Here is a 17,101-nt window from a genome sequence, read left to right on the forward strand (position 1 = left end):
CTTGGTATTGATTTTCAGGGAACAGTTTTTCAGCAGGACAGAACTTCATGATTAGGCATGTTGTGACAGATATAAATGAATAAAACGTAGCATGCGGAGGTAACTGTTAGAGGTTACAAATAATAGAATGGAATTTTGGCTTTATGTATTCTTCCTCTTGGTTTTCTAACTTAGTTCACAGTACAAGAGACATTGTGTAGCATTGTGTAGGGAAGACATAAGAATTTCCATAGAAAAGGGAGGCGTGGTAGTGCATGCATTTAAGCACTCTAGAGGCTCAGGTAGGAGGAGCGCTGTGAGTTCAAGGCTAGCCTGAGACTAATTCTAGGTCAGCCTACCTTGGAGGAAAAAAACTAAAACAGAATTTCCAAAGAAATCATAAAAGTTCACTTGGGGAAAATTACTAGATAAAAATAGTTGTTTGGAAGAGCTCCCCAAAAGATAAGCTTATTAAAATGTATATGGGTAGAGTTGTATTTAGCCACAGAGAAGAACAAAATTTACCATTTGCATGAAAATGGATTGAACTGGAGATCATAATGTCTGTCATGCAAAATAAGTCAGACTCAGAAATGCACGTTTCATATTTTGTCTCATGTGCAGAAGCTAGATGAAAAGAAAAAAAAAGACAGGCTGGGCGTGGTGGCTCACGCCTTTAATCCCAGCACTGGGGAGGCCGGAGCATTTCTGTGAGTTCGAGGCCACCCTGAGATTGCATGGTGAATTCCAGGTCAGCCTGGGCTAGAATGAGACCCTACCTCGAAAAACAAATGAACAAACTAACAAAGACAGGAAAGTGGAAGGAGACCAGAGGGAGTAGGAAGGGAGGGAATAAATAAGAGAAGATGGATGTGATCAATGTGTATGCACGAATATGTCATCACGAAGCCCATTATTTTATACTTAAAAATGTTAATAAAAATTAAAAAGTTATTAAAATATTGATGCAACATGTTAAAGTAGTTATTTGCAACATTATTTCGACTGACACTTAAAATTGTTTTTTGGAGTGAAGGGAGAATTTTTTCAGTAGTGAATGAGTGAGGGATAGACAGTGGGTTAATGGAGAAACTCACAGAGTTTTAATTTGCATATGCATATGTCAGAATTAATCCTCTTTCGTGTTGGAGAGGCAAGAAGAAAACCTAGATCACTTTTGCTTAAGGAAGAACAGTCTGAAGTTGACCTTTTCCTTAAAACGTCTAGAACAAATTAATCTGGCAATTCAGAAGCTAAGTCGTAGGTGAAAAGAGCATGCTAAGTTATGAACAAGGATTAATGGCAATTTAGAAGACCACTTTCATAGTTGACCATTTCCTGTCTCTACTGGAACATTGTAAAAATTCACCTGAGAAGGATTTTAAAACACTCATACACATTCACCTTTACTTACATTATTAATTTGGAAACATGGTCAGAATTTTCTAAAAAATACCTAATTCAAACTTAAGATGCTTTCTATATATTAATGAGTAAAGCAAGTTCTCTTTCTCTAGTGTGTAGAAACTGTATTTTTAATTTTTACTTATTTGGTAGGTTGGCTTATATTCGTAATTCATATTTCTTAAATCTGTGAGGCCATTCCCAACTGATTCATTTTTTTTAACCTCCTTTCTAGTTTTGGCAAGCGTTCTGCAGGAAGCTTTAGGCGTGGTTGTGAATGCATTGTCCTAGAGCCTTCTGAAATGATTGTGGTAAGCATATTTCTGTCAGAACTTTGTTTTACTAAAGTATTTTATGAGAAATAAAAGTATTTTCACAAACTGTTTACCATAATGTATTCCAGTTTTTACAGCATTAGGTTTATTTAATAACTTCTTATTATGACTTTTAGTTCATAGTCATGACACCCTATTTAGTTAAATGTAGGAGGAAGTTGAAAAGGGGCAAGTACCTAGATGATTGAGTATTTGAACTTTGTGATTCAGTGTGTGACCATGTCTTCTAATTGGAATTTGGGGAGAACTTCTGATTGTTGTGGGATATCTTACTGTGTTGATTACAATGAACTAGTTGTTTTAGTTGAAATGAGTCGCAATGGTATATATATTCAAGGAATAGTTAACATAAAGAACTGAGTTGTATTTAATTGAAATAAAATTTATGGCTCACTGTGTAGATTAAATACTCGGGATATTCTTGTCTCTCAATGGGATGATTTACAAATATATTAAGACAGTATGCATAAATGTTAAGAGATATTAGCAATATAATTATTTTCAGTAAAGCTTTATAAAATTATAGTTCTTGCCTATCTTTTAAAAATTATTTTGGGAGATGGTAACAGATGCAATCCCTTCTGAAAATTCAGTTAAGAAAGCAAGATGAAGTGGGAGGGGCTGCCCAGTGCGGACACAGCGTCGTCGTCTGTGTCTTCCTGTCTCCGCTAAGTCGTTATTTGGAAAGGAGACCCTTGTAAAACGAACCCTGGCCTGCCAGAGACGATGCCAGAGACTTCTTTACTCACATTTGGTTTTTTAATGAGTAACTCTGGGTCTGTTTCCAGAAAAGATTTGGGATTTCCCTCATGATGTTGTAGAGCAATTCTGTCAGCAGTAAGAACTTCCTCTCCACAGCTAGCGAAAACTTTTGGCCAAATTTCACAAAATTTACTCTGAAGTGAGAAAGTAGGATAGTGCTGAATGAAATTTAGGAGTGAGGAAGGTCTGGGCAGAGAAAATATGACTTTTCAACATTCTCAATTGAGATGTCCTCTGTTAAAGCTATTTTTGAATTTTGCAGGACTTTTGGTTTTGGAAATTCCTAGAGTGTTTAATACTTGCCAGAACTTAGAAACTAGAAAAGTGGTGAAGTCTAAAACATGCCCCTGGCTCTCTTTCACTGTCATGGCCAGCAGATCCTGTAGGGAACCAGCTTCATTTGTTATCTGTTTACCTATTCATTGCAGGTTTCTTTTCTTTTGTTTGTTTTCGAGGTAGGGTCTCACTTTAGCTCAGGCTGACCTGGAATTCACTATGTAGTCTCAGAGTGGCCTTGAACTCATGATTCTCCTACCTCTGCCTCCCAGGTGCTGAGATTAAAAGTGTGCACCACTACACTTTATTGTAACTCTTTCCTCCCTCCCTCCATTTTTATTTGAAAGAGAGAAGTGTTGGAGGGAGACGTAGAGAGAATGGGTGGGTGTGCCAGGGCCTCCAGCCACTGTAAATGAACTCCAGACGCATGCACCCCTTGTGCACCTGGCTTACATGGATCCTAGAGAATTGAACCAGGATCCTTTGGCTTTGAGGGCAAATGCCTTAACCACTAAACTATCTCTCCAGCCCTCATTACAGTTTTTAAAATGCTTCAAACAGGGAATTATTTTCAAAGTAATGCTACTTAGGCAAAAAGAAACTTAAGCCATGCACTTTAAGTAAGAAGAGAAACCCATCACTTCCTGGAGCCGTTCTGCTGGCATTGCCCGTTGAATCATCAGGATTTGGGGTTTTTATAGATTTTCTCAAATGTATCAGATTTTTTTGTGTGTGTCTGTGTACATGCTATAATTATGACAAGCAGTAGTTGCTTTCATAATGTGTATCCTGTGAGACCTTTAACTAATAAATCAGTACAAAGCCGACTGAAAACACACCCCTTTGAAACTACAGGAAACTTGAGAGTTACCCAGATTGTTCTAAGTGGAAGTGAAAATGCCTTTTCATAGAGGAAAAGTAGCAATGCAGAGCCAGTTAGTTTCAGAGAGACTCAGACTCAGGGCTTGTGTAGTTTATCTACAAGTGTATGCAAAATGAGTGAGTATGGGTGGTTTATAAGTTGCGTTTTGCATCTGATATGACTGTATAGTGTCCCGTTTGGAGAAGTAAAGACTCTTGGGGATCTATTTCAGGTGGATTATATGGATGAAAATGAAGAGTATTTTCAGCGTCAAGCTTCTCATAGGCAGTCTCGAAGAAGATTTAGAAAAATCAACCAAAAAGGTGAAAGGCAGACAATTATTGATACTGTGGATCCTTACCCTGTGGGCAAGCCACCCTTGCCTCGAGGCTATCATACGGTAAGTTGGACAGCCGAAATTTAGCTCAATCTTCCATTTTTTAAATGATAATTCTTTGCATTGTTTTGTTGGATGCACTCAAGATCTGAATAGTTTTTATAAAAGTACTGGCTTATCGATGTGAATATACACTGTTCAGTTCATTTCTTTATCTTTAATTTTTTTATTAGAAAGAGAGAGAATATTGATGTGCTGGGGCCTCCAGTCACGCAGCCAAACCCCAGACACCTGCACCACCTTATGTGTATGTGTGACCTTGTATCACCTTGTGCATCTGGCTTACCTGGGACCTGGATAGTTGAACATGGGTCCTTAGGTTTCACAGGCAAGAGCCTTAACTGCTAAGCCATCTTTCTAGTCCCCTTTTTTTCATAAATTTTTTTTTGAAGAACTTTTTCTGAAGATGTTTTGAAGAACTTTGAGTTAAGCACTTAATGTTATAATTAGCATATTTTGCTATCATATTTTTTTACTTTAAAAAGTAGATATGTTAAAGCTTCCCATAATTATTTTCCATAGCTCTTTTACACACGTGTGAGAATATTATCTGAACTTTTTTTTTTTTTTAATGGAATGAACTGAGTATGAATCACTTGAAATGAATTTTTAGAATCTCAATGTGAAGGTACTCTGATTCTAATGTCCTTTGAAATGCTAGGACTCATGATTGCTTTTTGCTTTTATTAATTAATCCTTTTTTTTGTGTGTTTCCTTTTTTGAGGCTCAGGCTGACATGGAATTCACTATGTAGTCTCAGGGTGACTTTGAATTCATGGCAGTCCTCCTACCTCTGCCTCCTGAGTTCTGGGATTAAAGGGGTGCACCACCATGCCCTGGCCTAAATTGCTTTTTATGTTTGAAGAAACCTAAACATAGTTTGTAAGTGCTCTATATAAGACTTTGGTAAAGTCAGCTGAGAACTTTATTTTTCTTATTCTTTTATTTTGTGAAAAGAAAACACCGCAAATTCATGTGCTGTGTCATAATCACGTAGAAAATAGTTTACATGTCATGTGATACTATTAAAGGGGTGGCCACTATTTGAAATTAACTTAAGAACAGATAGATTTAAAACAATTAATTGCTAACTGAAAGGTACTTTATGTTTCTCAGTTGTTTTTATTTGTACAAATAAGCCTAAATGTAAAGATGCATATGAAAATGTATATAGACAAAATAACTCAGGTTTTTAGCAACTTTAGCCACTCTATCTTTGGCTGTGTTTTACTTGTTCTGTTTCTTAGAGAGCTCTTTTTATATCAGTGCGTAACCACGAGCAGCGCGCCTACTCTTGCTGCTGCCCATGTGCTGCTGGAACGTAACCTGAAGAGTCCTCACGTTGAGCTCTGGGACAAGGGTTGCTTTCGCTCATCACAAAGACAGTTTTGTTATCTATTGAAGAGACTGGCTATCAGAGTAGAATGAAAGAAAAACATAAATGCAGCCAGACATGGTGGTGCACGCCTGTAAGTCCGGTCCTGGGGGAGGGGCAGAGACAGGAGGATCACTGCAAACTCCAGGCCGGGCAGTGCTTCCCAGCAAAGACCCCCAAATAAAAAGCCCCCAGACTTTTCGTTACTGTTGTTAATGAGAGGGCAAATATTTTTAGTGCTGACTTGGCACCATGGAAGAACATATGTTTTAAAATAGTTAATTATTTCATGTGGTTTATATTTTCTGGTCTACTACTAGTATTGTTAATATTTGTTCTGCTTTGAAAATGAAATTGTTTTCTCAAATTAGGCTCTAAACTAAAATGTCATGAGTGTGAGTTGCCTAATACTTAGTGTTATTGTCAAATGGCTTAATTTTATGGTCTTATTTGTCACACCCAAGTTGGAGAGTCACTTCATGGCTATTTCTGTCTCCCTCCCCATCTTATCATTTACGGAATGCCACGTTAGCCTTCCCTCCACGACTCTCTTGTCTTCCTTTTCTTTTCCAAGCATATTTTTATATTGTTATGTTAATTTTTAGTGATGTTAGTAGTATATTACCTGGTCAATTGATGCTTCTAAAAATATTTTATACTAAAATGAAAAGCTTTATTACTAATTGGTTGACTAGTAAGTGATACTGATATAAATATTATTAAGTGAGAGAAGTTTGCCAATATCATGGTCATAATTCAAAATATTGGATCTTTTGAGATTTAAATTATATTTGAATGATTTATCTTATATGCTTAGCCTAGCCAGGTAACTTTCATGTAGGAAAATAACAAAATTTGTTTTTATATATGATATGACATGGAAGAAAAGTTAAATGAGAGTTTTCAGTCTCCATTTGTGCTCAGTGATACTGTTTTGTTCTTAGCAGAACTCTGTATCTTGGAATGCAATTAGCTAGTAGGGTGGGACTGAGTGTGGCCAGCTGATGAGAAACAGTCAGTCGCATGACAGACCTGTACGAGGTAAAGTGAGCACAAGTGCATGGCTAACGAACGCAGGGTCCTGTGCATACAGCCATTCTCAACGTCATCCTTAGCCTGGTGCTAACTGAGCTTCATTTTGGCAGCTGTAACCTAGCACGTCTGACAATGTTCCTCTTTTCCTCTTCCATGCCATTCATTTCATTCTGGCTCAAAGGAATGCACTAAACCTCAGGTATTGTAATCTGTGTGGTTTCTTAACACTAACCTGTCTGTCTGTGAGTTTGCCATGTGACTAATGAGTTCATAGTACTAATGTGTTTTGCTGGTGTCCTGTTGTGTTTTGCCCTGATTGAAACTAACCAAACTTCGGAAGTGCCAGCGGTTTAGTCACAGGTAGCATAGGTTACCTTGTGTATGCTATCTAGGGATGGATCACTCACGTTTTCTGAAGGAAAGAATACAAGTGTGACTTAAAAGATGAGAGAGCTAAGGAAGCAGAGAAAAAGAGACAAAGAATATGGTTCCTGCAAGTGTAAGTGAACTCCTGGTGCATGTTCTCCTTTGTGCATTGGGCTTTGTGTGGGTACTGAGGAGTAGAACTCAGAGCCATCAGGTTTTGAAAACAAGTGCCTTTAACTGCTGAGCCATCTCTGTAACACAACTTGATTATTGTTAAGAACGAGTGGAGCTCCACCACTTGCTAACTCACTTTGCAGTCAGAGAAAAGAGAAAAAGACAAATTAGAGTTGTGCTGCTTTTTTGTGAGAGGTTCTTTGGAAATTCCAAAGTCTTAACGTTTTAAATGCTATGCACGAAAATGTGCAAGTTCAGGAATCCCAGTGCAAGGGAAGTTTGAGAAAATCTATGATTAGAGAAAAATGTAGTCTAAAAGGAAAGAATGGTTTAAAATCTCTTGTATTTTCCTACTTGTCCCTTATTTTAAAAGAAGATTGCATGTTTATTTTATTCTGGGGACTGTGTGTGTGTGTGTGTGTGTGTGTGTGTGTGTGTGTGTGTGTGTATACACATGCTATGGCTTCTTGCCAATACAAACACACACTTAATGCCACTTTGTGTGTCTGGCTTTCATGGGTAGCTTGAGAATCATCCAAGGTTAGCAGGATTTGCAAGCACATGAGTCTAACCACTGAGTCACCTCCCCTTGTGCATCTTAGTCGAGAGGCCTAGAGCACCTTGCTTACTTCTTTCATGCTAATGTATGCCACACCAATCTGTGGTTTTCAGCGTTGGTCTTTTGAAATTGTGTATCATATTCTGGACTAAGAAATTTATAGTGTTACGGAGATTTTGGTTGTTAGAATTAGGTGCCTCCCATCAACTTACAAGTTTTGAGAGCTTGATTCCCAGCTGATAGCAGTTTGGGGGGTGGAGCCTTGCTGGAGGAGCTGTTTTGTTGAGGGCAGACTTAGGGAGCCAGCCTTCCTTTGCAAGAGTTCAGCATACTCTTGTGTTGCTGTTTGCCACCTGCTGCAGCAGAGGTTTGACTGCAGCTCATGCCACACCTTCCCTTGCCATCGTGGAGCTTCTCCATGAGTCTGTAAGCCAAAAAAAGCTTTGCTCCCATCAGCTGCTTTTGGTAGGATGCTGTGTCCCAGCAATGTGAAGGTAACTGCAACAGAAAATTGGTATTGAGGAGTGGGATCATTGCTGTTAGAAACTTTACTGTGGCTTTTGACCTTTTGGAACTGATTTGTGGGAGGAATAAGGAAGAATTTGAAACCTTGGATATAAGAAATGCCTTGCAGTACTGTAAGCAGAGCTTGATGGACCATTCTGGTTAGAGTTGGAAGATCTAAGTGCAGTATGAGCTGTGGACTATGATATTTGGTTTATGAGAGGAAGAAAAACTTTCTTTGGACTAGGATAGAAGCAGTTTGTGTGAGAGGCTTATTACAGTCTGCAGTGCCCCGAGAACTTGGGCAAGGTTGCATTTTATAGAAACAGATTCGTGTGAGCAGAAGGATATGACACAGAAAGAAATGAAAACGTAGAGTTAAAGATAATAAATGACTTAGTTCAACTGCAGTTGTTTGTGAGATTACAGCTGTTGAGATGGGCTCAGTTGATCTGTACCGGGATTGCAGGAGGAATGGGGGTTTGAGTGCCGAAGGAGCTTTCCTACTCTTTAAAGCTGGCTTTATTTACCTCCCTGCGTTAACAAGTTGGTAGTCCACATGGTACTATGAGAGTACACTAAGTGTAGGAAAGAAAGGGTCATTGGATTTTGCAATGTGGTTGTTTTTTTGGAAATGGCCGCTGGGTGATAGAGCTATGGCATGAAAGACCCAAGAACGTTGTGGAGATTCCTGGACTGTGGGAGACCTACCAGTGAGAGCCGCTGGCTCTGGATAGACTTTTCCTCAGACTGTAAGCAGCCCATCTATAGAGGAAGAATTGGAACTCTGGAGACTTTGTCACTGGTTAGCGATGTCAGACTTGGCACTCAGAATTTGATGTTTACCCAGTTTGTTTCTGATCTTGTGTTGGCTCAGTCTTTCCATGTCACAGCACTGTCTTCTGCAGTGTGAGTGTTTATTCTGTGCAGTTATGTTCTTTTGGCTTTACAGCTCACAGTTAAGAGACCCTTGAACTATGGGGATGTTTGAACAGTATTGGGATTGGTTAAAAACTTCGAGGACTTTCTGGGTTTTCAAGGTAGGGTCTAAACTGTGGCCCAGGCTGACCTGGAATTCACTATGTAGTCTCAGGGTGGCCTTGAACTCATGGCCATCCTCCTACCCCTGTCTCCCAAGTGCTGTGATGAAAGGTGTGTGCCACCATGCCTGGCTACTTTGAGGATTTTTAAATTTGCACTGAATGCATTGCATTTTACATCATAAATGCTCATCAGTTTATGGGGCTCGGGTGGAATGTAGTGGTTTGAATTAGGTGACCCTCACTCATGCATTGAAATTATTGGTTCCCAGCTGTGCAGGGTTGCATTTTGATGATGGCAGTTTGAGAGGTGGAGTCTTGCTGGAGGGAGGTGTGTTGTTGGGGCCAGCTTTAGGATGTTATCTAGCCAGTTTGCCTTAACTGGGGCTTGACTCACTCTCATACTGTGGTGTTCCACCCACTGGGGCCAAGGTGACATCCAGTCTCTGCTCATATCATGCCTTTCCCCTGGCATCATGAAGCTTCTCCTCCAGTCTGTAAACCAAAGTAAACCCTTTCTTCCCAGTAGTTGCTTTTGGTTGGGTGCTTTGTCCCAGCACTAGAAAGTAACTACAACAGGAGGAGTTGGTTAAGTTACCATTAACAGTTTATGGTTGTATTCCTATGTAGGAGAAAAATCATGAGCAATGAAGGTGACACTAAGAAAATTTGTCAGTGATATATGTGACTGCTGTGGTAACCTTGCTTGCAAGCCTGAGCTCTGTGAGCTCCTCCGTGGAGTGGCTGGCTCCTCTGTGTTGTGCTGTGGAGCATGCGTGCAAACACAGCATTAGTGCACGACCCGGGCATTGCTCAGAAAAGTGCTACTTTGTAAATGATGTGGTAAAGATTGTTTGATAGTTTTCAAATATGGCAATTGCATAATTTCAAAATTAGTAATATTTTTGAAACGTTAGTGTTTGCAAATGTTTTGTTTTTATTTATTTTTTGTTTTTTGCTTTTTGAGGTAGGGTCTCACTCTAGTCCAGGCTGACCTGGAATTCACTATATAGTCTTAGGGTGGCCTTGAACTCATGGTGATTCTCCTACCTCTCCCTCCGGAGTGCTGGGATTAAAAGCATGTGCCACCACACCTGCCTTGTTTGTTAAATTTTATTTATTTGTAAGCAGAGAGAGAAAAGAGAAGAGAAACAGAAAAAAATGGCCTCTAGCTACTACAGATGGATTCCCGGTGTCCGTGCCGCTTTGTGTGTCTGGCTTTATGTGGGTGCTGCAGAGTTGAACTCTGGCCAACCCTTACCATAACCCTTAACTGCTGAGCCATCTCTCCAGCCCCTTATTTTTTTAAAAAAAAAAATACATTATTGTTATTTTACTTTAGAGAACAGTTTGGGTGAACCAAGGCCTCGTGGAGCTGCAGACAGACTCAAGGTACAAGCACCACTTGGTGCATCTGGCTTTATGTGGGTACTGAGGAATTGAACGTGGGCTGGCTTTGCAAGCCAAGTTCCTTTACTGAGCCATCTTCTCACCCCCTATTTTTTTTAAATATTTATTTATGAGAAAGGGGTGCAAGAGAGAATGGGCATGTCAGGGCCTCTCGCCACTGCAAATGAACTGCAGACAAATGTGCCACCTTACATGTTTATGTTTATGTGGGTACTGGAGACTTGAACCTGGGTCCTTAGGCTTTGCAGGCAAGTGCCTTAACTGCTGAGCCATCTCTCCTGCCCCCATCCTTGGTTTTGAACTTTTATCTGCAGTGTATTTCAAGGATATATAATGGTGCCTTAAAATTTTCTCTTTCATTGATCATGTGCTTGGCATGGAAAGTTGACAGTGTTAATTCCAGGTTACAACGTGGCGTGTACTCTACACAATGATGTGTACCTTAGGGTACTTTATTTAAAGTCGGATGTGCTGCAGTAGTGTAAAGCCCTGAAGGGTCTCGTTCAGAAGCGTGTTGATGGTGGTGGTGGCTCATGTGAGAGAATCCACCCGTGACGCTCCAGAGAGAGGCTGAAGCTGAACTTCATTAGCATTTTCTTGTATTTCCTTGCGTGTGATCTGAGCTGTGTTTAAGGAGACTAGGAAGATAAGATGTGGCATGAGCCTTCAGTGTTGAAAGTAGTGGAGTCCAGAGACAGGCCCTGGTGTTCTTGGCAGATGCTGAAATATCCAAGGTTAGACACCAAGAAACCTTACTTGGGAGTCGGACCTACCATCGTTTACCCTGTGTCCACCTTCAGGAGGAAAGCCTTGCTTATTTCCCCCTTTCTGTACCTCAGGCCTTCTCTGCCTGCATGGGTGGATTATTCTCAATAGTTCCATGATGAATGTGCAGAGAAGAGTGAGTGGAGCTGAAAGGGAGTGAGAGGCAGGCTCACTACCTGGTTGGAGCCACGTGGAAAGCTGACACATACCTCTTCTGCTTTTTTCCCTTTTCCAGGTTATTGTAATGAAAATGAGCTCTTTCTTCTGGGCTGGAGAAATGGCTAGTAGTTAAAGGCACTAACTTGCAAAGCCTACTGGCCTGGATTCATTTCTCTAGTCACTCCATTAACAACCTGGCTGGCATTTATTTGCAGGAGACCCTGGTGTGCATGCATGTACACACACACACAAATTTCAAGGCTGTGTATGGTGGTGCACACCTTTAAGGATACCTTTTGAGACCAGCCTAGGAACACAGTAAGTTCCAGGTCAGCCTAGGCTAGAGTGAGACACTGTCCCCCCCCCCCCCAAAAAAAAAAAGTTTTAAAATAACTCTTTCCTCTTCCCAGGTAGGAAAGAGCAAAAATTGTGCTGAAAGAAATTAGAGTGAAGACTGAAGCAAGCTTAAAGTCTCTTTCCCACTCTGGAGGCTACATGTTCCAACTGAAATTTCTAAAATTTCTGGCCTCCCCAGGCTGGTTGGAAAACTAAAAGACACTACCCCACTTATAACATGTCTCCCTAAGACATGTCTCCACTTTATACAAACTTGGATATAGTTCAAGACAAAAATCTCAGTGATGGGGCTGGAGAGATGGCTCAGTGGTTAAGGTACTTGCCTGCAAAGCCTAACAACTCAGGTTCACGTTCCCAGCACCTATGAAAACCCAGGTCCTCTAGTCGTTACATGCATCTGGAGTTTATTTACAGCAGCTGGAGACCCTGGTGCACCCATTCATTCACATTCTTTCTCTTTCCTTCCCTCCCTTCCTCCCTCCCTCCCTTGTTCTCTTCTTACTAGTAAATGAATAAAAAATATTTTAAAAATCTCAGGGAAAAAAATTGAGATGATAGCAACCTTTTGGTCATGGAAAAAGATATCAAACACACATTGTTAGTTGTTCTGCTCCCAGTGGGGAATATATACTGTGCAGTGTTCGATGTGTGTTGACTTTAAAACAATGTTTTTATTTACTTGAGAGAGACAGAGAGAAAGAGGCAGACAGAGAGGAGGGGAGGGGGGAGAGAGAATGAGAATGAATATGGATGCCTCAGGGCCTCCTGTTACTGCAAATGAACTCCAGATGCACCATTTTGTTCCTCTGACATTTTACATGGATATTGGGAATTGAACTCAGGGCCATCAGGCTTTACAAGCAAGTGCCTTTAACCACTGAGCCAACTCTTTGGCCCCTATATTGGCTTCGTTTTATTAGTAGACTAGATTTGAGGAGCTTGGTTTTACATGTAGAAAATTATATAAAGTTAATATAAGTTGAATCTAGTGTGATATATAATCTAATGTCAAGACTTTTGTTGTCAATAGGAGATTGGTCCCATTTTTTTTAATTTTTTTTATTTTTTTTGTTTTTTGTTTTTTTCAAGGTAGGGTCTCACTCTATCTAGCTCAGGCTGACCTGGAATTCACTATGTAGTCTCAGGATGGTCTCGAACTCATGCTGATACTCCTACCTCTGCCTCCCAAGGGCTGGGATTAAAGGAGTGCACCACCACGCCCAGCTGGTCCTATTTTTGTAAGTTAATGTCCTACAAATCCTTCTTTTCTATGTGTTTTGTTTTAAAATTTAAAATAAGTTTTAATATTTTATTTATTTTTTATCAGAAAGAGAGAAAGGGAGGGAGAAAGGGTGCACTAGGGCCTCCAGCTACTGCAGACAGACTCCAGATTCATGCACCACCTTGTGCATATGGCCTTTGTGGATCCTGGGGATTTGAACCTGGGTCCTTTGGCTTTGCTTGCAAGTACCTTAACTGCTAAACTATCTCTGTAGCCCTGTGTTTTGTTTATTTTTGAGGCAAGATCTCTTTCTAACCCAGGGATGGTCTCAAACTCAGAGTGATCCTCCTGCCTTAGCCTCCCAAATGGTGGGATTATAGGAGTGAACCTTCATACCCAGCCACATTGCTTTTAATAGCTGTGGAAGATCCTACCATTCCATGCATGTGCTTTATATATCACTGAAGTAGGTTTTTTTAAGCTTCTTCATATTTAACTTTTTAAACTTATTTTTGACTTACAGATTAAAAAGAACAATTACACATTTTTATGGAACACAATTAGATGTTTAAACACGTATTATTTACAAGATGTTTAAATTAAAGAGTAAATAACTATTTCCTTAAGCATATGTTAATTTATGATTTTTTAAAAGATGCATCTAGGCTATTTAGACTTAATTAGCTAGCTGCAGTTAAAGCTTTCTTCTTAGGCTTGGGTAGTTTTAACAGTTGTTTAGTTACTGAAATGAAAAAGTTGCAGCATTTAGTTTTTATGATCATGGACATTGGTTTGATAGTATATTTTTTAAGTTATGTATACAGTGTGTATACAGCCATGGTACCATTGTTAGCCTCCTCCCTCTCCTCCCCCTCTGCAGGGACTCTCCTTTTGGGGGAATGTGTGTCATGCATTGTGGGTATGGCCGTCAGTTATGCGGGAGAGGCAGTGCTTCTGTGCATAATGTTCAACTTGTGGCTGTAGCAGTCTCCCCCCACCCCACCTTGTTCTACGAATTTCCCTGAGCCATGTTGGGTTCATTTTAGGTCTACTTCAGTGATGAGGTCTTAAGAGCCTCTGTGTCTCTGGTTTGGTAGGAGTTGAGTATCCTCAGTGTCTATCTCCTTCACCCTTGTGCTGGTATCAAGTTCCCCAAGAAAGCAGTACTCTTGCTCATTTCCCCAATTACTCTATGGTTTCAATGTTTTGTTTTGTTTTTTACTTGAGTTATTCTTAACTCAGAAAATAGTGCTTTTGTTCCCCACTATTTAACTTTTTAAAGTCTCCTTAGTTTAAAATAGAAGTCACTACTTAGTCGGTGAGTGATGGTGCTGAGGCAGGAGGGTTGATGTGAGTTTGAGGCCAGCCTGAGACTGCACAGTGAATTCTAGATCAGCCTGGGCCAGAGTGTGAGACTACCTCAAAAGAAAAAAATAAAAACGAAAGAAATTGTTACTCAAAAGTAAGAAAATGTGCCTTGAGTAATATGTAAATTTTTGTGTCTAGTAGATTTCCTAGAATATTAAGGACTTCTGATATGCCTTAAGATCACATTTCACCTGGGTATAATTTATCTATTTAAAAGTGAATTTATGGGCTGGAGAGGTGGCTTAGCGGTTAAGCGCTTGCCTGTGAAGCCTAAGGACCCTGGTTCGAGGTTCAATTCCCCAGGACCCATGTTAGCCAGGTGCACAAGGGGGCACATGCATCTGGAGTACGTTTGCAGTGGCTGGAAGCCCTGGCGCGCCCATTCTCTCTTGCTCGCTCTCTGTCTGCCTCTCTCTCTCTCTCTCTCTCTCTCTCTCTCTGTCACTTTCAAATAAATAAAATGGACAACAAAAAATTTAAAAAAATAAAAATAAAAAAATTTAAAAAAAGTGAATTTATGCGTAGAAGAAATCACTTGAGTATATGTGAGATGTCCTTGCTGTCCTAATACTTTTATCCTTACAAATTTTAAGTTCATCAAATATTCAGTTATTTATTTGAACCTACAACATCTGTCTTCCAAAGTGGTCTCACTGTCCTTTTATGAATTACAGAAGGATAGAGTTTTAGGAATCAGACATATTCTGTTTCCTTTGTCATTCAGGGAGAAATCAGTATTTTAATTTACATATTTTTATTTACTTGGCAAACCTTTTGTCGTGTACCCACTGTTTCTCAGCTTGGTGCCAGGCTGTAGGGTTTGCTGCCATGGCCTTGCAGTCTCCCGGGAGGGAGCCCAGGCAGTTACGACACTGCGTGACTCAGGCGCCATGGGACATCACGCGGGCACCTGAAGCAATCAGGTGGATGGATTTGCAGTGCGATCACTCAGCAACTTCCCAGCAAAAAGTACTTGTGAAAACATCAGGAACGACTTCCTGAACAACCACCATGTCTTAGGCTGAGGAGGAATATTTACATGAAAGAGCTCCATTTGTTCAGAGTGGTTGAGGGAAAACACAGTTTTTAAAAATACTTTTATTTAAGCTGGGCATGGTGGCACACGCCTTTAATCCCAGCACTCGGGAGGCAGAGGTAGGAGAATCGCCAAGAGTTTGAGGCAGCCCTGAGACTACATAGTGAATTCCAGATGAGCCCGAGCTAGATGAGCTAGAGCTAGACCTTATCTAGAAAAACAAAACAAAACAAAAAAAAAAAAAAACAAAAAGCAAGTAAACAAACAAAAATCTTTTATTTATTTTCAAGGGGAAAGAGATAGAGGGAATGGGTGTGCCAGGGCCTTTTGCCACTACAAATGATCTCCAGACACATGTGCCAGTTTGTACATCTGGCTTTATGTCAGTAGTAGAGAATTGAACCCAGGCTTTGCAAGCAAGCACCTTAACCCCTGAGCATTTCTCCAGCCTAAAATGCGGTTTTTGGAAGCCATGTTGAGAGTTGAACCTTAAAGTGAGTGAAGTAGAGGTGTGATCATGGAGTCCGCATTCTGATGGGCTCTCCGGCTCTTGACTGCAATATATCTTGGTGATGAGGGTGACCTGACCACAGGGACCTGCTTAAGTAACGGACATGGTGGTGGAATGTGACCATTGGAGGAGGAGTCAGGGGTAAAAGGAGTTCAGAGGAGGCAAACAGAAATAAGCATGTTATAAAAATAAAGCCTAAACTGGCTGATTTCCGGCCCCTCTCCCCTGTCGTGCTTTCTCGTCAGTAGCGCGTGATTCCTTTGCTACATGTGAGCACCGGCACTTGGGTACTTGCAGGTGGTCTGAAGCAGTTTATTACTGTACTGCTATTCAGTGTCACTGCTACTGTCCATGCTGGAGACTGGCCTCCAAAGCCCCTCGTGGCCGAGGATGACTTCCTCTTGCCCCTCCTTCTCAGTGATGGACTGTGAGATTACAGGGGTACGCCACCGTACCCCATTTATGCAATGCAGGGCGTCGGACCTGGGACTCATGCATGCTTAGCAACAAGCACTCTTCCAGAAGACGCAGGTTGTTCAGAAGAAACACAAAGCAGAGTTAAGTAATGAAATGAATACAGGGAGGTATGTGTGGAGAGAGGCTAGGAGGAGGAGGATGTTCCACAGTTTTAGTCCTGTGCATACCCAGTACTTTACACTTGCACTGGAGTGGCTTCCCGTGGGGGTGCAGAGCGCCCTTTCTTGTGCGTGTGACGAGCGGGTTAACAGCCGCTCTGCTTCCCCATCATGCTGCATTTCAGGTCCTGCACAACACTCCGTGGAAAGGTCTACAGTCAGTGGGTGGGCCAACAATCCTGGGTTGCAGGCTGCCATTGCTGGCAAAATGCAGCTGTTACAGCTGTTGTAGGGCCCTCACCCTCCTTGCTTGGGGTGGGGGGGGGGGTTATAATCAGGTATTTATGTTGATTTAATTTTCCTGGGTTGGGCAGTGGCACTGGAGCATGGATAGACATTGAAATGCAAATCAGGAAATAAAACAGAAACCGATTTCTCTCACATTATTAACAGCATGCATTGAAAATTCATGCAAGGCGTTTGAGACTAGCCTACAGTGAGTGTGCTGTTTACCCAAGTTTCAGCTTCTGTCGGTGGATGTCTATTTTTATATATTACATCACCTCTGCTAGAGAACTCCAGTGTCTGCCGGGATCCACTGTTCTTTCATTCTGCTTTGAAAGAAAGCCT

At 40.9% G+C, this 17,101-nt stretch overlaps 1 protein-coding gene across 4 annotated transcripts in view; it reads left to right on the top strand.

Annotated features, from left to right (window-relative positions):
• The window catches only part of Rapgef2 (Rap guanine nucleotide exchange factor 2), a 241,677-nt gene that overhangs the window by 120,918 nt on the left and 103,658 nt on the right, over nucleotides 1-17,101 (top strand). For 3 of the 4 annotated variants that reach the window (XM_045131898.1, XM_045131902.1, XM_045131901.1), the window contains exons 5-7: nucleotides 1,619-1,694; nucleotides 3,851-4,018; nucleotides 6,607-6,624. In XM_045131898.1, the coding sequence (XP_044987833.1) occupies nucleotides 1,619-1,694; nucleotides 3,851-4,018; nucleotides 6,607-6,624 (262 nt within the window). The remainder of the gene's footprint in view (nucleotides 1-1,618; nucleotides 1,695-3,850; nucleotides 4,019-6,606; nucleotides 6,625-17,101) is intronic. The other variant, XM_045131900.1, reaches the window with a different exon arrangement.

The sequence above is a fragment of the Jaculus jaculus genome, chromosome 12 (assembly GCF_020740685.1).
Source record: "Jaculus jaculus isolate mJacJac1 chromosome 12, mJacJac1.mat.Y.cur, whole genome shotgun sequence".
In the NCBI taxonomy this organism is placed as follows: domain Eukaryota; kingdom Metazoa; phylum Chordata; class Mammalia; order Rodentia; family Dipodidae; genus Jaculus; species Jaculus jaculus.